General features: G+C 30.9%; 3 protein-coding genes across 4 annotated transcripts in view; 1 reads left to right on the top strand and 2 right to left on the bottom strand.

Moving 5' to 3' along the window:
• The window catches only part of LOC130891757 (breast cancer anti-estrogen resistance protein 1), a 43,143-nt gene extending 36,367 nt beyond the window's left edge, over positions 1 to 6,776 (bottom strand). Inside the window, exon 1 of one of the 2 annotated variants that reach the window (XM_057796696.1) lies at positions 6,604 to 6,776. In XM_057796696.1, coding sequence (XP_057652679.1) covers positions 6,604 to 6,633 — 30 coding nt within the window. In that variant the 5' untranslated portion in view covers positions 6,634 to 6,776. The remainder of the gene's footprint in view (positions 1 to 6,603) is intronic. The other variant, XM_057796698.1, reaches the window with a different exon arrangement.
• Positions 6,777 to 9,715: 2,939 nt separating this feature from the next.
• LOC130891157 (craniofacial development protein 1) lies at positions 9,716 to 11,997 on the bottom strand. Its single transcript, XM_057795743.1, has 3 exons — positions 11,236 to 11,997; positions 10,897 to 11,113; positions 9,716 to 9,986 (listed from the first exon to the last, which is right to left on the bottom strand). Exons 1-3 carry the CDS (start codon positions 11,705 to 11,707, stop codon positions 9,878 to 9,880), a joined length of 798 nt encoding a protein of 265 aa, XP_057651726.1. The 5' UTR covers positions 11,708 to 11,997; the 3' UTR covers positions 9,716 to 9,877.
• A 310-nt stretch (positions 11,998 to 12,307) lies between these two features.
• On the top strand, positions 12,308 to 22,460 carry LOC130891156 (SRSF protein kinase 1). The gene is made up of 3 exons (XM_057795742.1): positions 12,308 to 13,449; positions 17,741 to 18,039; positions 19,897 to 22,460. The coding sequence occupies exons 1-3, from the start codon at positions 12,458 to 12,460 to the stop codon at positions 20,286 to 20,288; spliced, it is 1,683 nt and encodes a 560-aa protein (XP_057651725.1). The 5' UTR covers positions 12,308 to 12,457; the 3' UTR covers positions 20,289 to 22,460.
• Positions 22,461 to 23,428: the final 968 nt, after the last annotated feature.

Genomic DNA, 23,428 nt, shown 5'->3' with positions numbered 1-23,428 from the left:
CTATATTATTTATGAGACACCCTCTGTATTTTGGGGAATCCCATGAATATAATATTTTTTTTTTTCGAAAATCAATAGAAACCCGATACAGTGCGGTGTATTAATGAATGTCTTAGTGATATATAAGTTTTATGTTTCCACTTGAGCGCTAGATAAATTAGCGGCTTTACTTTTAAAAAAAATCACATGTTGAAGACATTTTTCATCCCTCGTAATTTGAGACGTGATGGCATTAAATTATTCGCAGGGTAATTTACGTAATGACCACTACTTGGTCACTCGAAGATACACTCAGAAAACAAAATAAATGAAATGATATACGACATTATTTTTATTGAAGCGAAAATAGTAAAAAAAATTAAATAGATCGATTTCTTCTGGCCTTTATGGGCGTGTTGATACTTTTTACGACAACTTTATTTATTATCATGAATGAACTTTCTTCATGACTCACTTTTCTAACCGTTTTCAAATATTGTGTGCTAGGTGAGACTGTGAACCCCTCGTATCCGCCAATGCGCTTCCTTATACAGTCACATTCTTATCGATTTATCTGCGAGTTCCAAGAACTTGTCGGTAGATAAAAAAAGTTCTCACAAGTGGTATAAGTACCCGACTTGTGTGGTTAGAATATTAAGATATATACCATATGATGGATCTGGTCACGGTCTTCAAAATGGTCTCGTTGTTGATGAAAAAACAATTTTTTAACACTACGTCCGTTAAAAATGGCAAAAACAGTTACAGGAAGTGCATGTGTTTAGAGTAAATATATTTTTAAAAATAATTTATTATACGAGGGCTGTCGAAATTTTACGTAAATCGGTCTATAAAGAAAATTGTTGATGTTTACGTAAATATGAGTAAAAAAAGTCAAAGCGCTCTTTATATTAAGTTGGAATTTCTAGAACCGTCGCTGATATTCATACTGAACACACTGTTAACACCAACACTCACAATTACACTGTATAACGCGCGTTTCAATAAGGTGAAGTTGAACTGGTTCAGTTTACCTTCAGTGTCTGAAGACGATAACTTGGTTAACGAAACGCGAGTCAAAAAGTGTCATAGTAGTGTAAACAGTGTGTTCATTACGCTCAATATCAACACAATTTCTTTCTCGATTAACTGTTGGAAATTGGAATTGGTGACAACGCTCAATATCCGCCCTTCTCGAGCGCGCCTATGTGGGCATGAGAACGGAGGCGGTTCAAACTCAAGCTCATTTTTATAGGCATAATTCTTAGGGTCCCACTACCCCAAAAATATCGGTTTCTACCGATATCGAAGCTCTAAACTATGTTATTGACAAGATCCGAAAAAGGAGAAGGAAGGCCGAGATTACCAAGTTGGCTCAGGGTTCAACGGTACCGGACCTTAAGGTCCACTCGGCCAAACACTCCCGACACGTGGCTTCCAACCCGGAAGTCCAGGTAAAACCTATTAAGACGATAATAGAGGTTCTACGGCTATTGAATAACGAGTTGGTTCCAAATGTTGGTAAACTGCAGTCGTAGTAAGACCGGTGCTAGTTACGCGGAATCGGATGATTGAATCTGTGATTCGAGTCGGACAACCTGATACAACAACAGAATAGCTGCGAATAGATTCGAGCCTCCATGCGGTCTCCAATCGGCAGTGGAAACAAGCTGATTTTAAAAGGGGCCCTTAGTCGCCCAATATTGTACTATGAAGCCACTTTTGTCAAACTTTTTTCATAAATTTATTACTTTGTTTTTGGTTTTTGCTGATTATTGTAAATAATTAATAACTATCTTGTTTTCATCTTCTTTTTTGTAGGGAGCTCAATGTAATTGACACCCATTGGTACTTTGTCTATTACTTAAAAGCCATATTTTTAAATATTAATTTAGGAAAACGTTGCCAAATTTTCCGGTGTATATAAAATAATAAAGAAAAAGATAGTTTTTCATGTGGTTTTAGACGAGAAACTGAATCTCAATATAATTATAGGAAAAGAAGAAATTAAATACGTATATCGTAAGAAAAAATAATAACTTTATCCAATATTGTGATTTATACTAAAAAAATAAGGAAAAAGAAGATTTACATATGGCTGTAGACGATAAACAAAACTTCAATAAATATGTAGGAAAAGAAGAAGTTAGAAACGTTGTCAAATCGTCCAATACATCAGAATATTGTAGGAAAAAGAAGAAGAAAATTCCAGCAGTGACTGCATACGATATAAAATACTTTAAAGTGAACTTATAAACAAAAAAAATAACAATAACATTGTCAAATCCACGTATTTATCTGAATATCTTAGAAAAAGAAAGAAGAAAATTCCAACTGTGTCTGTAGGCGATACACAAGACCTCAATGTTAACTTAAGAAAAGAAGAAAATAATAACTTTATCCAATATTGTGATTTATACGAAAAAATAAGGAAAAAGAAGATTTACATATGGCTGTAGACAATAAACAAAAACTCAATAAATATATACAGGAAAAAAAGATCACAAATCATCCAATTCATCCGGTATAACAAAAAAAGAAGAAAATTTCAGCAAAGACAGTAAGAAAGTTTATAATTTCTAAAAAAAAAAACTAGTTTTGAACCCTTCGGTCGCTTCCAATTTAAATTTGAAGATTTCGAAAACTAAATATCATTTTTTTTTAAACACTTGTGAGGATAATTTTCTAACATCCCCGGTAATACAACTCGCGTTATTTTATGATTATGAAATATACTTTTGTGACAAATGGACATATTAAACTAGATATAAATCTAAGGAACGTCCTTTGTTCTGCCACTGTCTTTATTTGTATCTAGTTGACCTGCCCTTATTAGGTGATTTGTTAATGCATCTTCAGGGATAGAAGATATAAGACAAAAAAGGAAGAAAACCAGATACTATTTATAGAAATAAATTTTTTTATTTCGTGCTATTTCAAGAATAAAAGGTATCTGGTATTTTTATGTGGAAGGGTGAGGTTGACATTTTCTTTTGTACGACTTTTATGAAGTTCTTTTTTTAGAAAATCAAATATTCTTGAATGTAACTAAAGAATTTTCGATAAAACGAAAAAATTACTATAGAATTATAGTTACTATGGTCTATTTTTATTAATAAGAGAGTAATAAAATGATGAAGCATTCGTAATCCATAGGCGTATCACTTCTTTTAGTAGACATGAAAGAAGAAAATTCCGGATGTGACTGTATACTATATACAAGACGTTGAAATCAACTTAAAAGCAAAAAAAATAACAAAAACGTTGCCAAATAGACAGATTTATACGAAGATCTCGGGAAAAAGAAGAAGAAATTTTCAAATTCGTCTGTAAACGATATAAATGATCTTAATGTCAACTTAGCAAAAAAAAGAAAGAAAATATTTTCGAATATTGAGATTCATTCGAAAAAATAAATCAAAAAAAGTTATATATGTGCCTGTATATGATAAAGAGAACCTCTATAAATATCCAGGAAAAGAAGAAATTGAAAACGTTGTCAAATCGTCCATTAAATCAGAATATTGTAGGAAAAAGAAGAAGACAATTCCAGCAGTGACTACATACGATATAAAAGACTTTAAAGTGAACTTAGAAACTTAGAAACAAAAAAAAACAAAAACATTGCCAAATCCACGTATTTATCTGAATATCTTAGGAAAAAAAAAGGAGAAAATTCCAACTGTATCTGTGGACGATATACAAGACCTTAATGTTAACTTGCCAAGTTGCCAAATCATCTGATTCATCTGAGGATCAAAGGAAAAACAAGCAAATTCCATACTCGACTTTTAAGTGAACTTAGAAACTACGTTGCCAAATCGACCAGTTTATACGAAGGTTCATATATAAATTATGTTTTATATAGGTACAGAAACGACAAATCTACAGCACAAAGAAACGCCTTAAAAGTTCAATCGAAACTAATCTAAATTGTACGGTTAGAAATAGGCCTTCACGATTGCTGACATTGCAAAAACTTTTTGAGGTTATGTCCTATTAGTTTCATTTATTTTGTATATTGTCAAGATTTTGAAAACTTTCATATTTTAATACGTTGACTGCAAAATACTAAATAACTTCCCCCCATCACCCCACAGAGATTCTTATTACATAATTCAACTAAGAAATATATATTTTTTAATATTCTACATTTTCTATACTTTTTGGCGAAACTTTGTATTTAAATTAGAATTTTTAATGATACAATACTATTAAGTAAAAAAAAATTAAAAAAAATTGCTTCGGCAGTCAACGTGTTAATTTTTCATTATCTTTTTTTTCCTTCCAATTTTTTTATATAAAATATATTGATTTTATCCATATCTTGATTAATAAATATCTTTTTGACTTTTCGGCGTAATCTTCATTAAAATTTTTATAATTTGAAATATCTAAATATTTCTAGTGAAACTTGCAAATACAGACTTCGAAAAAAAAGCTTCGCCAAGCCTCTTTGTCATAACTTTCTTAAGGGCGTATATATTAGAGGTTATGTTATTGTATTACATATATCATTATTCCCCTTAGAGAACATCTGGAAACACACAGGATTTCCGCCTCAAATTTCAACTCGAATTATTACAATTTGCTTTCCGTCAAATAATGTTTTCTTTTCATTTTATTTTAATAATACGAGGGTTGCTACTTAAGCTTTGAGATATGTCAACACTGATGTGGATATGTCAAATCTGACAGTGACATCATCAAGTTTGACATTTTCAATGGTGAACTTATTCAGAACGAACCTCATAATTTCCACATTGCCAGCTTTAACTCTTCTATGAAAACTTGCTTAGCAGCCCTCGTACTTTTGCATCCTATCGTTATTTTGTATTTTTTTTTATTGAACAAGCATATTTCTTAACATAATTAAAAAAAACGTACATCTGTGATTGTGTGAGAACTCGAAAACCATAACAAAATGTAATGTTCAACTATGTTAAATAAATGGCAGCAAACTACCTACTTGGTATTATATTTCACTAAATATGCTATGTAGCCATTGTTTGGAATATTTCTCCTTAACTGTTAATAAATAACAGCCGGACACGTTTTTATTTCTTAGAAACTAATTTAAAACAAAATGTTTCGCCTTTCAGATGCCTTGAGGTCTAAAATTTCTATGTAATTATAATTTTTAATTTACGAAATATTGTTAAAAATAACTTACATGATTATGAAGAGTTGTTCAGTCAGTTTAAAGATAATTAACACACATAACCTCACAAATACACTAAACAAATTTGGAAATAGTTAATAATAGTAACAATTTAAGTAAAAACAATCAAAATTCATATCTAATTACTGCAAAAAGAAACATGGATTCTTAATATCTATACACATTTGAGTAATGAAAAACAACTACATGAAATTTGATCGTAAAGACTCAAATATTATGTAGAAACATAACCTATACACCCAAATCGATCACTAATTAACATCTTTGACAGTTAGGCCATATTTCCTGGGTGGCAAACAATTTCATCATCGAAAACTTGTTCAATTTGTACACATTGGCGAATTTTTAATTTTGAAATCATTAATCTCAGGCAAATTTATTCAAAAATGTTATATGGAGTCTTGAAACTATGCTTTACGAACAAAAACAAATTTACAATACAAATCAATTCATCAAAAACCATATCGGAAATAGCAAAATTGACTTTGTTTATACAACAAGGACTTTTTGAGGTTATGTTCTGAAATAATCTATTATGTATATAAGCAGGCATAACCAGCTATATAACAGTGGACAATAACATTAATAATTAAAAGAAAATAGTAAATTGAAGATTTTTATAAAATAAAAATTTATGCACGTTGTGGAAGGAACATGTCATAAGTAAACAACGCTGCCAGGCATTCAAATAAGTATGGAGATCAAAGAAATCAATAAACTTTTTGCGTAATGCCCTAATTTTCTGTGTGAAATAATTCTCCAATTAGAGATATATTTTATCGAATGAGAAGACATTTTTTGTGAAATTTGGGGCCATAATAAGAATTCCATAACTTTTATAAAATTTACAACTAAAGACTAGAAACAGGAACGAATGGAAAATAGGTTAAGAGCAAAAACTTGCTAAAGCTATACAAAAATGCATGATGAATCAATTCCAAAAACATACGTGAATTTCATAAATTTCTTTATCATAAAAACATAAAATAAGTTGTACTATGACGCCCTCTGGTCTATAAAATGTCTGATAAGAAAATATCTATGGAATTTTAGTTATAGTTCTATAATATCGCTTATTTGTAAAGCAATTGATTATAATAACTATTCAAAAAACAAAAGTGCATTAATCAATATTTTTCAAGGCAAATTATAACATATTTTCTAAATTAACTCTTCCCGTAAACCTCTAATTAAATTTTATACGTATGTTTAGAACTAATAATTTGAATATAATTAATCTTCTACGAAGGACTTGAACTATTCCACATTTCAAGTATGTCTACTGATAATCTTTGTATAAATTTTTAAAATTAAATTAGAAAAATAAAGATTCAATTCGAGTCAGATGATCGTGACAATTTATCATAACCAAAAACGTAATAATTTCTTAGAAATATACCGATATGACTTACGTCATGTAAAACATTATAGCTAACTCTTACCTGGGAAGGAATATCCATTTGCTGAGGCATGGCAAACAGTTAACTTAATAATACAACAAATAAAATCTTAACCAAACATTTTAAGTACACAAAAATTCATTTAGAAAGGAACGAAAAAACACCTTTTGGCGTATACCCACCAAAGCTAACAACCGACTAAACTAAAACCAAACATCGGAGTCAGCTTATCCAATAGCTTGGAATTAAAGAGGGAAGCATACTTGCGACTAGTTATTTTGTAACGTTATTAGAAATATTTGTGTGTATTGTTTATTGTTAATTATTTCGAATTATTGATCCAATAATGCAGAAATACCTCTATATTATTATAATTTTAGGATTGATTTTTATGTGTAAATTTTCTATTATATTTAAATAACAATCAGTAGCTTTTTAAATGAAATAATATAATTAAATAAATCAAAAAATAATATGCTTCGGGCGGATTTGAATTAATTTTTTTCGTCTTTTAAACTCTAGCTGTTTATCTTTAGAGTTCATTACTATTTAATTTTTTTTTGTTTTAAACTTAGAAGCAGTCAAAGTAGAAGTCCCACCTCTACTTTTTCCCCCAACTAAATGAATCATTTGATCATTTCTCGTGGAGTCGCAGGTCGCAGCATCACATGGCGCCGTACTGTCAGTTATACATCCTTGGAAGGGCTGAAAGTTGAATGTGCCATTGATTCATATGAATTTCTATACACCCGCAACAAATTCTATTCATCACCATCCCTTGAACTTTCATGAATTAAAAGCGCATGTGGAAGTTACAATTAATTCAGTAGCTTCCAAAAAATCTGTAGGAACATATTTTGATTATTATTAGATTAATTTTAGAGAATCCTAAATTTTTATATTGATATAAATAAAAATTTTTATTGTTGTCAAATGTTGAATTTGGTATGTTTACATTAAGAAACCTAACCTATCAGAAATCATTGTATTTACAAGTTAAATCGTAGTAATGAAATTTTATACTTATATTAGAATTAAATAGCATTTCTACTTAAGATTATTTTTTTCACAACTACAATTAATCTCTATAAACGAATTTTAAGTTGAGCATAGTGACAGATGTTTTACATTGTTGCCACGTTGAGATTTTTTGCATAAAAGAATATAAATTAAAAGTTCACCCAAACATTTAGTCGCTATAACTGAAATGTATTTGAGTAATAATATAATAAAAATATTAATTACTTTCAATTCTGACAAAAGTAATTAGAATTAGCAGCCCACCGTGGTCAGTTACGTCATCTGTGAAGTTACCATCTTGCAACTATTTGATTAGACATTGCGATACAATAGTATTTATTTTTTTCTAAATATTGATGATAATAACAAATTATATCTTACATAGTTCTTTTTTTACTTATATAATGTAAATAGGAAACTGAAATTTTGATAACTGTCCAGTTTTGACCCATGTGACACGTCTACCAACCTGTATAATATAATTTTCTCTTATACATCAGCAAATATGTCCGAATATATCAAAATTTGGCTAATGAACCCGAACTTTAAGCATTCATAAAATCAAATTTAATTTGTATCAAATACTTTCCGTATCAGCTTATTACTTATTTTACAGAAGTATCTAATGGAGGATCCTTAGACCTGACAACGTTGCATTCATAATTGGCAAAATTATTTACAGTGGATAGATTTAACTTAAACGTTTTAGTGAGGTTAATCGAGTTTCGACAATGAAAATTTCAACACTAAAAAACGTTTTTTATGCAGTGAGAAAAGTTTTTACACTTTTGGATATATAGCTTAAGGACAAATTTTCACCATGCGTAATTTGATTAAGTAATTTTTAAACTCAGTGCAAATGAACTACTCAAGCTCTTCATTGCGCTTAAGGATTCTATATCAACGTTTGTGCAATTGTGTCTTAGATTCTGCTCAGTGGCTACCAGGGACAAAAAAAAGTAATTCTTAATTTAATAAATTGGTATAATGGACATACTATAATGCACATACATCCTTAATGATGTAGTAGATTTGAAAAAACTAATTTTACCTAGTGGCAGGCTATTTACTAGTCTTTCAAGGTAGGAAAATATATTTTACTCTATTTGTTTAACCATTCATCTATATGTATGTATACAACTGAGGAAGTATCATTTTTTATATAATTTAAAAAAATTATAAGATATCTATGAAAGCAGTGTTCAATATTTATCAAATAGAAAGTAGTCGTGGTATTTCTAAGGATTTTATCGCTATATTATGTTTGGTTTATTTTCATATCTATGAATGATTTTTTGCAATTGAGAAAAATTGAATTACTTTGACGGGTAGACAGCCGCACACCGGCTTCTGGTCATAATGTAATCGAAACTATAAATCATGGCAGACAGCTCTGTTATTGAAAAGCCATGAATTATGGTGAACTTCTAGATATGTCTGAATAAATCAACTGTAACTAGACAGGACTTTGTAGGAAGAAGTTGTCCATTACTAGACACTTGTTACATTACTACTATGTTTTTCAGTGTAGTAATGAAGTTTTATTTGTCTTATACAATTTTATACTCAAAGTCCTTTGGCTCATCAGGCACTTAGGCTTGAACCTTTCAAGTCACCAGGCAAATTATTAGGCTTGCCCAAGTTTTTGTGAGTTTTGGGCGCTCACAGATGACAAGGTGTACAGTTACTTCCTTTTCCCTGCACTTTCAGCACTCCTGGTCGTCCATAATGCCCATAGTGTACAAATGGCGTCTTAGATGCCTATGTGTGGTTAAAAATCCAGTTACCAGTCCAATTTCGTGCTTATTTAAGTGGAGCAGTTGCTTGGTAAGACACAAAAGGTGTGACTTAGCATCCAAGGTGTCTCTATTCATCTTTTCAGGGCCTACCTTGCAAGCAGACCATTGAGAGAAGTAGTAGCAACACTTTTGGCTTCACCAAGAATAGGTTCTGGGCTTCTTGGTGGATTTTCTTTTTGCTCTTTGCAACAAGATAGTCTGTTTCATCATTGCCCTAGTTTTTTAACCTTTACCAGAAGAGCCCCAACTTTATCCTATTCACAGTTGTAAATGTTTCATTTTTTCAACTAAAAATTTTTACATCATCTTATATGGGTAAAATAAAACAAATAAGATCTAAAATGACCCTAATTTTATTCAATAATATCGGAATAATATTAATACTAAATTAAAACTTATAAAGTACATAATAAGTGTATAAAGTTACATAAATGCCGTTATGTATAATCACCAAAAAGAAAATAAAATTCAATAAAGAGAATTACATTTATATAGAATTACAAAGCGGTTTTAAATCGTTTATTTCTTTCTATCTCACGAATATCTCGTTCAATTTCAAATCGTCTAACATCTGTTCTTTGCAAAAAGTCTTGCCTCTCCAAATACCTAAGAAAAGTCGAAAATTACACTAATTTCTGCTTGTATTTGTTCAGAATAGAAGAAACAATAACAATGACAGTGACAGAATTAATTATTGATAAACTTTTTTGGAATCAGGAGTACCACAATACAAAGCGACATACTGTAATTGGTACAATAACTGTGGATACAACAGATTTCCTCCACTAATATGAAGGTTTGCCAAAAGATCTTGAAGATGTAGTCTCTGAGGTAGTATGGGATTTGTGGTGCAGATGGAACAGCACACAGGAGTACTTTGATGTTCCTGCATTGTAGACAGCAACTTCTTGGTTTGGTGGTTGTTGCTGGAACACCTATTGAATTAGTCCATGACTCTCAGGAGTAGGGTTTTGAGGACGACTTTGAGGAATTCCAAACACAATTGAAGGTGAACAAATATTGCTTCTTTCATCAGTTTGTGTTTCAGTGAAATAACTAGGAATTGACGCCATAGACAAACAAAGTTGACTGATATGTGGCTTCTACATATGTCCAACATCTAGTTTCACCATGTAATAGCATGAACAAGGCACTCAGTTACAACACCAAATTGCCAAGTCTCTTTATTATTGAGGTAAAGGCGCACCTAGACCCTCTCCACCACTGAGAAGGAACGTTCAGGAATTGTAGCTGGCTTGGCAGAAAAATAGCATCCAGTTTGAACTGTAATTTAGACACTGGTAATCTGAACTTCTATTTGTTAAAAATAGATTGAACAATAATAATATGACAGTGAAACAATGAATAAATTAATGAGTGCTAAGCTTGATTAGAATCAGGAGTGCCACAATACAATGAGACATACTGTACTTGCCACAATAACTGTAGATACAACACAGCGTGAGTCACATCAAATGATATATTAAAGTTTGATATGAAAAAAAAATCGACTCACCCATCTTTTCCTTTATTGAATGTTTGTAATTCTTCTTCGATGTTGTTGTCTTTTTTATAACTATCCCAATCTAACTTTGTTTTTTCTAATGTGCTAATTTTCTGTTTTTTAGTCAATTGATTAAGAACATTACTAATACCACTAAGTCCAGTAGCCCGTTTTGTACCATGTACTTGTTTGTCCCTACTGTTACCCAATAATCGAGCCTCAGCAGAATCTAGAATATGTCTAAATAAACAACTTTTATCATCAATTAGAAGTTTCTTGAAAATTACATTTTACATGTACTATATTGATATTTAAAAAATATGAATATATATTAAATAAAATAAGTATTACCTGCACTAACTTCTTTTTCAACTTTAACTTCTTCTCCAGCAAATTCAAAGACTTGTGTAACTTTAACTTTATTTGGATGTTTTATTTCACTTGTTGATGTTTTCGAGGTTGTTGCTTCTTTACTGATATTTTCTCTGGGTTTCAAAGAATCTGGAGTATTAGTTTTCACGCTGGATTTTGATTTAAACCCAGTATCTTTTACAAAATCCGCCCAAAGATCATCAATATTAGATTTTTTCTCGTTTTCTGCTTCAATAATCGTTTTTACTTCTTCCTCATTTTTCTTCCGAACCTTCTTTTTTCTCTTTTTTTCTTTCTTTTCAGAGTTTCCAGAGCATTTTGTATCATCTTCCTCTGATATAGGGTCATCTTCATCGATCTCTGACGGTAAGTCATCGGTTTTTTCATTTGGAATATAATCTTCGTCACTAGAATCACTTTCTTCTGGTAAATCTGAATCGTTCACGTTCATGACGGCGCCGAATAAAGGTTTTATTTAGCAATGGTATCCAAGGTTTATACCAATTTACCGGTCTTTCATAAATTATAGAATACTGCACCTGGTATATTCGTTTATGTAAGTGTAGGAATTTTAAAATTCGAATGATATTTAATACTGTTCTGCATTACTAATTTCCTAGATAGATAGGAAATTTAAAAAAATATATATATATAATTTTAGATTATACAACGAAATATTCAATATTTTCTATAAGACGACTTCACAAATGTGTGCTATATGACATTTAATGCCATTGTGACAGAAGTCAATGATGCCAATAGTGATTTTCTTTGTTTTGCTTTTACGAGATATTTTATATACTAGGCATTTATTCGAAAATTACCATTAATTTTTTTATTCCAATTACTGATTACTAGATTTATTCTTCTTTGCAATTTCATCATAAATACGTAAAATTTATTTAATTAGCTATTTATTTATAAGTAAAATTTATTTACTTAATAAAACATGTAATATAAATGACTTGGATTCAAACAATGTAATAGTAATCTTTTAGAAAAATGCCTGAAAAACGATAGTAGGGAAATAATAAAGTTCTGTTGGTAATATAAAGTCATAAAGTGTTGTTTGTCGTGCGAGGGGAGAGTGGTGAGGCGGCCATAATCAAACAAAAGTGTTTTTAGTAAAATGACGGATATTTGATGCCTTAATAACGTTTTTAAGTCATTTTAGTGGCGATTGTCAAAAAAAGGTATACAAATGAGCGCTAAATTGGATGTAAACAGACGTGTCTTAGCTATTCAAGCTAAAAAGAAAAGACACAAGCCTGCTAAAAAGAAAGGCAAAAACGATATGAACGGACATGCTGGAGAAAATCGACATAACTCGAAAAATGAACCGTCTCATAGCTCCAGTAATGAAACTATAGAAGATCCAGACGATCCTTACACGAGTGAAGAGGAAGAACAGGAAGATAGTACGGATTACCGCAAAGGAGGTTACCATCCTGTCAAAATTGGCGACCTCTTCCTTTCCAGGTATCATGTAACTAGAAAACTAGGTTGGGGTCATTTTTCTACAGTGTGGTTATGTTGGGATCTCGAAGATAAACGATTTGTTGCCCTTAAAATTGTCAAATCTGCCGATCACTTTACAGAAACAGCTCTTGATGAAATTAAAATTTTAAAATCAGTTCGTGAATCTGATCCAGCAGATCCGAAACGTAATAAAACCGTTCAACTTCTAAACGATTTCAAGATCAGTGGTATCAACGGAGTACACGTCTGTATGGTTTTTGAAGTTTTAGGTCATCATTTATTGAAATTAATCATAAAATCCAATTATAGAGGAATTCCATTAACAAATGTACGTACAATAATGAGGCAAGTACTAGAAGGCTTAGACTATCTACACACCAAATGCAAAATTATTCACACAGACATCAAACCGGAAAATGTTTTACTCTGTATATCTGAAGAAGCAATCAGGAGATTAGCTTGTGAAGCAGCCGAGATGCATCAATTGGGTATGAAATTGCCAACTTCCTTAATTAGTACTGCCCCAGTTATAGAAACTAAGATGAGTAAAAACAAAAAGAAAAAACTAAAAAAGAAAGCCAAAAGACAAAATGAGCTCTTGAGAAAACAGATGGAACAAATTATCGAAATCGAAGAACAGAAAAAGATTAAGGAAAATGGTGATGTGAATATTAACGGTGGCACAGAATTTCATGACAGTCCTCCTAGTCACAGGTAACTAGTTTTTTGTATAGTTCCACTATTGGCTTTTAACTTTTATTAACAAATGTTGTTTCTAATAAAAAATTTGGTTTATATTGAACTTTATTTTAAAACAAATTTGTTAAATGTGAGATAATTTTTATTCAATGATGAATGTTCATTTTAAAATGTCCAAATCAGGTTACATTTCAAAAATTATTATTTAAAGCTTGATCTCTAATTCTTTTTCCTAATCAATTCATATGAAAACAATTTTTGAACCATAAAGGCGTTGAAAACTGTTTTCGGTTCTTTTAGACTCATCAAAGATCCTTTCAACTCTAGTCCTTTTAGATATTTTACCACTTTTTTGGTAACATTATTTGGTGTAAAATTTAATCAAAACATCTATTAAGACTAACATCAACTAGTAGTGGTTTCCTTAGCAACAATTTTCCAAAAAATCTTTTTCAATTCATGCATTTCAATTATCATAATACAAACATTTCTATTTGATTCGTTAATCCTTTTTTATAAGAAATTATCCTTAAAAGGATCTGATTCTTTCTAAACAATTCTTATGAAAACAATTTTTGAACCATAAAGGCATCGAACATTGCTTTCAGTTCTTTTAGAGTCCATAAAAAAACAATTTTTGTCTAATAATATCTTTATTAGGTTCTCAAAGAGCTGGTTTGTATGTTTTTTTTTGGTAATATGATTGTTAGGAGTGAATGCCTGACGTGTAAAATCAAGAAACTCTTTCAAAAATATAATCATATATAGGGTATGATATTTAACATATCAACAATACATTACAACAAAATTTTAATTTATAAGAATGTGATAAAACCCATATGGAATAGAACTTTGGAGTTGTACTATTAAATCAAGTCAAGTATTGCTAAATTCCAGATGTCCAAATCTAAGATATTTCGTGCAATGGTGAAAGCACCTTTGAAAGTTTTACCTAAACTATGAAAAGCGTCAATAAATTTAAATATATCTGAGAAAATTTAAACAATCAAATGAAACCAAGAACTGTCACACAAGAAAAAATACAAAGTGGTGATACAGCTCTTTAAAAACAAACTAATAACAAGAGGAATGAAGTTAAAAATCTACAGGTCTCTTGTAAGACCAATGATGGCAGTGAATGTTGGATGATGACACAAAAAGACAAAGAAAGATTAAGAATATTTGAGAGAAAAATCATCAGAAGAAGAACAGACTGGAGAATCTGAAATAATAGAGAAATCAATGAAAGACTGCAATTAAAACATCGTCTGATTTGTTAAAGTCTGAAGGTTGAGATGGTTTGGCCAGATTCAAAGTATTGAGGATAAGAGAATCATGAATGCCAAAATATACAGCAGGGGGAAAAGAGGCAGACCCCATATCAGATGGACTGATCAAGTTCCAAAAGACTTCCAAACAATGAATGTTAGAGGATGGGGAACGTTGGTGAAGAACAGACATGTTTAGAAGCGAATTATAGAAGACCCCCAAGTCTCACACAGAACTGTAGTGCTGATGAATGTATCTTGGTGTGTATCGAATGATACTCTGCAGAAATATTGTACCAAATGTACATTACAGAAGAAATCCACAAACATAGCAGTAAACATCATGAATATGACACGAGACTCATCTAATACAACCATTACTTCAACAGCAAAGGAAAAGAGGACTCCTTATAGATCTTAAATGAAATTTAAAAGTCCCTTCACTGGAAGAGTCCTAATGAACTTGGAGATATTGAGTTCTATCTTCTATGCCAGCCAATTAGCTTATAGAATAACTTTTTGCTTCTGATTGCTGATTTATGTACAATTAAAAAGAAATATTCATATATTAATTAGCAATTAAACAAATTGGGTAGTTGATTATCAATATTTTGGAAGATATAAACAGGCCCTTTTGGTACTGTTTAATTTGTATGCAGAAAAAATAGAAAATTAGGCCCCCTTGATACCCATTACTAGTGCTCGCTAAATGAACTTGCGCTGTTGGTTTTTCTCGATTAATTGAATTCCAAAACACAAATTTCTAAAAATTTAATTTTAACTTGCAATTAGTCAAGGTTGAGTCATAATGAGAGGTTATTAACTTTTACAAGTTTATCTAGTTCTATAGAATTTATTTCAGAAAAGTCAAATAGACTTGCATCTTTATATCGTGCAAATACCTAATTCCGAAAAGATTTATGATAACATTTTAGATAATTGTGGAAATTTATGAAATAACTACCTCTTAATATATTTTATCTTACACTGGAAACTGTATATCTGAGATCTTAGGCAGTATATATTAGTTTAAAGTAAACTAATGAGAATAGAATAAATAAAATCCAGTTTATTTTCAATCTCTTTTGAAAAATTATTTAATTTGTTAACAAAATATTAGAGGTAAAATAATAATTTATTGAATTGTCAAAAAAAAACTGTTTTTATGTGCTTTCTTAGAATATATATGGTACAGCAAAAGTAATAAATTAGGTGATTATATAGAATTGCTGATGATTTCTTTAATTTCGCATTTCTTAGATCTTTTGATATGTTTATACTTCTAAATGTTCTTGATTTAAGGTCTCTTCTGTTTTAAAATTAGTTCCTTTTATAATTTTTCAAAGACAGATAAAAATTGGTCGTTTCGACACGACTATTTGGTAAATATGATCAATTATTTCATAATTATCAAATTTATCGTTTATTTTATAAAATCTCCAACTCGTAATAGAAAATGTGATAAAAGTCCCTAATGTCACGAAAATTCGTTCAGTTTTCGCAACTGCTTGGCACGTGACAACCACGTGATATCAGAAGTAATCCTAATTTCGTTGCATGTAGACGTTTTTGAGCCCCCCTCTCGTAAAAAATAAAACATTGAATAATGGCTGGTATGTTTTGAGCGTTTTAATTTCTAAATATTATGGATACTAGGAAAACCATATATTTAATACTTCTATATGGGTAGTTTCTATAAGTGGAAGCTGTTCTGACTAAAGAAGAAATAATAACAACGATTTCTCTATCCTCCGAAGTTTCAGCTCGGTTCTGCGCATTCTCAGGCATGCGCAGTATAGATAAAGTGACTCGAACGAGAGAGAAAGAATGAATATTGTCTGCACCGTAACGTAGGGACGTTTTTTCCCATACCAACTGTCCATATAGGAGTATTACATATACATAGTATAGTATAGGTTAGGAAGTAACTACTCAAAAAAAACCCTGCACCTCTATTCTACTGGTCCAATAAACAGGGTTCGTTGATGTAAATCTGATAATCTGATCATCCATCAGTGTTGAAAATTATGTTATACTTATAAAAGGCGTAGCTTCTGGCATGAAATTAACTTCAATTATATTTTATGCTGTATTAATTTTACAGATATAAAGTAATGACTAATTATAAATTTGAAGACTTGTTAAAAAAATCACGTCCACGTGCAACGAAATTCCGAAATCACGTGGTTGTCACGTGCCAAGTATTTGCGTAAACAACGAATTTTCCTATAGTTAGGTTATAATAGGTTATAATTATGAAATAATTTATCATATTTACCAAATTCAGTGGTGATTATATATAATCACGGATTTATCGTTTTTACTTTAACATATATTAAATATTTATAATTAATATGTCGTCTATGTACACCTAAGTAACTAACTATTTAAAAAATGTACAGTGTATACTCAATACTGACACCGTTTCATACATTAATCCATAAAAGGGATTACCTCGATAATTCTCATTATCTGGGTCTATGCGGTTTGACCATTATATGAAAAAAAGTTGATGAGTGATGCTCTGAAACACTAATCAAGGTCAAGGATATGTTATTTATTACTATTCGATGTAAATAGGATAAAGAATTAATGAAACGTTATTGTGAAAAAGATCAAACTAAGACAAGAGCGCAAATTGGGACACGTACAGCACGTGTGAGGTGACGTAGCACAGAACGTAGTGTTTTGTAATTTACAAGATTGAATACGACGCAGCGCTTCTTGAAACGACACGCGTGAGCTCACAGACGTGTACTGCTGTAGTTCAAACACAGTTGGCTGTACCACACGTACGAAAAAAGCTTTGGAAGGAATAAAACAACCTTTTCCCCTCAGCATCATCCGATTCTGATTCCGAACTTAAGTTCAGACATTTTTTTATGCCGGCTCGTCGCGAATTGTGTTATCTCACACGTGCTATATATTGGTACTTGACGACAGATGAATATCGATATATTGAATGATTTATACTGTTAACATCTATTTTTGAGAGGTATAATTCATTAGTACTAATCTCCGTATTTTTTCTTAATCAGCCCTGAGACGACTCCCGAAACCGAAGTAAAATTAGACAATGGATGTATCGACGAAATTGGCGGTGGAGAAGCCACTCATCCAGATAATTCTATAATGGAACAGATGTCTGAAGATGATTCTCCACCTCTAAACTCGTCCAACATTACAATGGAAAAAATAGAATTAGATCCGGCTTTTGTTGAGTGCGATTTCGATGTTAAAATAGCCGATCTCGGTAATGCCTGTTGGGTGGATAAACATTTTACAGAAGATATTCAAACCAGGCAGTACAGAAGTTTGGAAGTTTTATTAGGTGCAGGTAAATAGTATATTTTATTCGAATATTCGCCGATAATTCAGTGATTGGTTCGTTTTTTGTAGTCTTTCTTCAAATTGAAACATGTATCTTATACTGACGAGAACCGGCAAAACCGAAACTGGTTTTTGAGTTATAAATTCATCCTTTTAATTTACAAAATGTAGAGTTGTGTAAAAATTCTCTCATATATATCTACAGAATCTTTAAAATGTAATAGCTCATCTTTCATATTCCAAATCAATCTTCTTAGCCCTCAAAATAAATACAGGGCGTTTCATTAAAAATAGAACGGTTCATAATGGAATTCAGTTTTTTTCCATTTTCTAAAATTAAATATAGATGCCGATGTACTCGCCTTTCATTGACCCATTCTTTGCTGTGGTGTGGAACAATGGTTTCGGAAGAGGGAGGAGACTGAAAAAGTGTCATTCGGGGTTGAATTACTCCAAAAAATTCCTTTGTGGAACTTTGGTACTTGATACAAATAAAGTATTTGGATCTCATCAAAAACAAACTGCATCTCCTCGCCTACTTTATTACAGGGCACTATTGCTTCGGGAAGCAGAAATAGATGATTATATTTAGTTCTAGAATTCCAAGCAAATACTTCGAATATGACAGTTAAAAAGGTGGAGAGTTTGGAGCTGCATTGTTGCTTTTGCAAGCAAATGCTTCAGATATGACAGTTGTAGCTGGTAGAGTACTAAAGCTCAACATTACTTTTAAAATGTGGAGAGTTTGGAGCTGCATTGTTTGCATTCCGAAGTAATTTTTAAAAAAGTTATGAGAATGGGACAAGTAAATAGCTTTTTAGGATCCATTTTTTCATATAAATATAAAAAAATATCTCTATAGTCTTTAGAATTGAACTCAATAGAATTATAATGGAATTAGCTTGACAGCTGGCACATAAATGTTACCTTAAATCGCAGGTATACTTACTGAAAAAACTGCAAGTTGCAAAATTGATGATTATGTTTCCGAAATGTAAACTAAAGCTTGTTCCACACCAAAGCACCTTTCGGCAAAAACTGCAAGATGTATGTCAGATACTAATCAGGGCTATATTGGGAAAATTGATTATTAGGTTTCCCAAATGATTTTTATTTCCTTTCACTGACACTCATATCACCACTATGAGGTTTGATGGTGTGTGGTGGAAGTTTATAATCACAACTTTTCTTCTATTTTGTTAAAATATATGGTTCGATGGAATTTTCAACACTTTTTCTTCCCATTTTTTAAAATATGTATTATTCAATTGGATTTTCTTATAATTAAGCTACTATGATAACATTAATATTCAGAATTCACAATCTGAAGTCTGTTTCGATAACCAAATTATCATCATCAGAGATCAAATGTAAACTAAAGCTTCTTTCACACCAAAGCACCTTTCAGTAAAAACTGCAAGATGTATTTCAGATACTAAACAAGGCAATATTGTAAAAATTGATGATTAAGTTTCCGAAATAATTTTTATTTCCTTTCACTGACACTCATATCACCACTATGGGGTTTGATGGTGTGTGGTGGAAGTTTATAATCACAACTTTTCTTCTATTTTGTTAAAATATATGGTTCGATGAACATTTCAACACTTTTCATTTTTTGCAATGTGTAAAGTTCAATTGGATTTTATAAAACTTGAGTTACTGTTTCGATAACCAAATTATCATCTTCAGAGATCAAAACTGAAGTAAAGCTTTGTTCCCCACTAATGCATCTTCTTTGGTAAATTTTTTTTTAGTTGGAACTAGAAGTCATATTGGATCATTTTGTATTTAATTTTTTATTCAATTATTTAATGAATTAGCAATTTTAAAATGAATAATTGATTTGTATATAACGTTACAGGCTACAATACATCTGCAGATATCTGGAGTACTGCTTGCATGGCGTTTGAATTGGCAACTGGCGATTATTTATTCGAACCCCATTCCGGCGAGGATTTTTGTAGGGACGAAGATCACTTAGCTCACATAATAGAATTATTAGGAACGATACCGAGAAAAATAGCCCAGAGTGGAAAAAATTCCAAACAATTTTTTAACAAAAAAAGCGAACTTCGACACATAACGAATTTGAAACCGTGGGGTTTGGAGGACGTCCTGATCGAAAAGTACGATTGGAGTCGACAGGACGCCGAAGATTTCGCAGCTTTCCTCAAGCCCATGTTGGATTTCGATCCGAATAAACGCGTAACGGCATCGGAATGTTTGAAGCATCCATGGTTGTCGCAACAGTGAGCCGATTGCTCTCTAGGTGACTGAATCCAATTTATTTTTGCTTTGTTCTTTCGGCGTATAGTGCGATTTTTTTCCTTTTTTTTTTTCTCTCTTTTTCAGTATGCAAAATTCATTTCGCGATGCATTATGTCCAATTAATTTATTGATTAGTTCAGCTGGGCCTTCATTTAATGTACATAGCATTTGTAATAGAAAAAAATTGTGATGTATGTGTTTTATAGACAATATAAATGTCCTCCATAGGTTTCTGTTTCATTATATTTCTGTTGGTTAATTGGTTAAATAGTGATAAATATAACGAAATAATTAAAATCCTTAATTGACCAATTTTAATTATAAATATATTGTAAGTTTTCCTTTTCAATTACATTTGATTCAGTTTTCTCCCAGTTTTCCTCTATTTTCCTCATCGAAACTCCTTTTTTTCTACTTTTTATTTATAGTATTAATCATGTCTTTTTGAATATTTTTTTTAGTCTGTTTTCACTAAATTTTACAGAACATTATTTACTATTGTTACTTTTTATACAATTGGATTTTATAAGACACACTTTTTGGTCCTTCGAGCTGGAAATAGTTGAAACTTAGTATATATAGATTTATCAGCACTAAAGGATTTTTTTCTAATGTTCTTTTTTTATCAGACGGGCCTACATAATCGTCCCAGTTGATGGTTACCTGGTTTTTTATTATTCAAATATTGGATTTTCTTCTTTATTAATCATAAATATATAAAATTGTGTTTGAATATTCCAGAGATTTTTTACAAAAACACATTTTTTGGTCCTTCGAGTCGGATAAAATTCAAAATTGGGTATAAATTAATTTATCACCACTTAGTTTCATAAAGGATTCTTTTCGAATGTTCTTTTTTATCAAACGGGAATTTATAATCTTTTCAATTGATGTTTAACTGGTTCTATATCCTTCCATAATGGATTTTCTTCTTTATTAATCATAAATATACCAAATTGGGTTTGTGTATTCCAAAGATTTAGTGCAGAGACATTTTGTGGTCCTTCGAGCCGGATATAGTTGAAAATTGGGTATAAATTGATTTATTACCACTAAATTTCATAAAGGATTCTTTTCAAATGTTGTTTTTTATCAAACAGGATCTCATAATCGTTCCAATTGATGTTTAACTGGTTCTATTTTATTCCATATTAGATTTGTTTCATTATGAAACAAATATACAAAATTGTGTTTGATTATTCCAAAAATTTTTTACCAAAAGATATTTTTTGGTCCTTCGAGCCGGATATAGTTAAAAATTGGGTATAAATTGATTTATCACCACTAAATTTCATAAAGGATTCATTTCAAATGTTCTTTTTTATCATATAGACTTTTATAATCGTCCCAGTTAATGTTAAACTTGTTTTATATCGTTCCATGTTAGATTTTTTCATTATAAATAATAAATATATAAATATGTGTCTATTTCTTTAGTGATTTAGTACAAAGACACGTTTTTTTTAGTCCTTCGAGCCGGATATACCTGCAAATTAACAAATAAATCAATCCACATTGTAAAATTTAAGCTTTAACGCGATTAAATTTTCTTTTGAAGCATAACTTTCGATCAAATTTACTTTCCGGTCAATTTAATAAATGTTCAATGTTAAAAACTTTTCAATATAGATGATAAAAATGTAAAAAAATCATTTTTATTGGTGAAGTTTTAGAAATTATCATGTTATTTGATCTTTGTCCTCGACACCATCCTCACCAATTCCCATATTTTTCATAATCGATCGCTTATTTGCACTTTTTTCGAAATTTGTCGAATATTTTTTCAAAATTTCTCATTTTGTTCACTTATATCCATAAAGGGTTGAAATGAACATAATTATATCACTATTTGACCATTTTCCATAAGTGTTACAGCTTTGAAACCATGTCGATAGGAATATCTGTGAAAAATTTTTAGAGGGGGAACAATTATAGATCGAGTTAAATGTAGACATATGCGGTGATTACAGAGAAATTCTGATTTTCACCGTTGCGACTATTGAAATTTTAGTTATAGAAATTATTAGACGCAATGACGCAAGTGTCATAAAATTCCATACTAGAAGCACCAATATTTATATGAAAAACCTATTGGAAATATATACAATATACAATGTACATTGAATCTCTGAATAATTATAAGCGAATTCTTACAAACCGTTGTTTTAATTATTTTTTTTTTTACCGAAACCGATTTATACCGATGAAAAATATTTTTGACCTCACCCGAGAACGAGAAGTGAAAAACTGGTTTGTTGAATACTTGATGTAAAATATAACAAACTTATTTGCGGCCTCTGATGATTATAACCTGCTCTCTAATCGTTTATGAGACAACAACACACCTCCAGTTCCTGAAGATGATAACTATGTTGCCGAAACGTGCGTTAGACAACACTCAGTATCTGAGGATGATAACTCTCGTTATCAAAACGTATGTTACACTCTTTTTCTTATTTTTAAAACCAAACTAAAAAATGAAAAACAAGAAAAATTTGCTCTGATACCTTTCAATCCTGTTTATACAAAAGGATAGAAAGGAATATTTAACAGAGGGTATATAATATGTAACCAGCTGTGATGATTGTGACGGGAAGTATATTGGGCAGACTAAGAGATCCGTTATTGTTTGGTTTAAAGAGCACATACCTCATTTATAATATGGACGGACTGGAAAATCGAGTAATTGCTGATCAAGCTGCAAGTTTTAATTACGACAAAAGTATTAATATTGTAAAATTGTTTAAAAATGTATTCAATAATAAATTGTTGGAAGCATTTGAAAGCATTGATGTTAAGTTTAGCTTAAATAGGGATAAAAGGCCAATTCCTTACAGCCCACTCCATAGTTTAGTAGTCAAGGAATGAATGTGAAGATTGCCGTCAAGGAAGTTTTCGTGGGAGAAGGTTTGTTGGTGGGAAAATTTATTATAAAACAGGTAAGTCAAGTTAATAGGTTCCAGTTTACCTTCAATCTCTGAAGACGATAAGTTTGTTAAAAAACGCCCGCTGGAAAGTGTAATTGTGAGTGTTGCTGTAGTTGTAGTGTAAACAGTGTGTTCAGTATGAATATCACCAACTTATATAACTTCTGTTCACAAAACGTGTGTTTGACAACAAATTAT

The sequence above is a fragment of the Diorhabda carinulata genome, chromosome 3 (assembly GCF_026250575.1).
Source record: "Diorhabda carinulata isolate Delta chromosome 3, icDioCari1.1, whole genome shotgun sequence".
NCBI lineage: Eukaryota > Metazoa > Arthropoda > Insecta > Coleoptera > Chrysomelidae > Diorhabda > Diorhabda carinulata.
Note: the sequence above shows the minus strand (reverse complement) of the source record. Positions and strands in the feature narration are given on the sequence as shown.

Excerpts from the sequence above, each read along its gene's own strand:
- LOC130891157 (XM_057795743.1), bottom strand. The coding sequence starts at position 11,707 with ATGAACGTGAACGATTCAGATTTACCAGAAGAAAGTGATTCTAGTGAC. Across the intron at positions 11,114-11,235 it reads TGAAAAAGAAGTTAGTGCAG|ATTCTGCTGAGGCTCGATTA; the intron begins GTAATACTTATT and ends GACATATTCTAG. Across the intron at positions 9,987-10,896 it reads TTCAATAAAGGAAAAGATGG|GTATTTGGAGAGGCAAGACT; the intron begins GTGAGTCGATTT and ends GACTTTTCTTAG.
- LOC130891156 (XM_057795742.1), top strand. The coding sequence starts at position 12,458 with ATGAGCGCTAAATTGGATGTAAACAGACGTGTCTTAGCTATTCAAGCT. Across the intron at positions 13,450-17,740 it reads GACAGTCCTCCTAGTCACAG|CCCTGAGACGACTCCCGAAA; the intron begins GTAACTAGTTTT and ends TTTCTTAATCAG. Across the intron at positions 18,040-19,896 it reads GGAAGTTTTATTAGGTGCAG|GCTACAATACATCTGCAGAT; the intron begins GTAAATAGTATA and ends ATAACGTTACAG.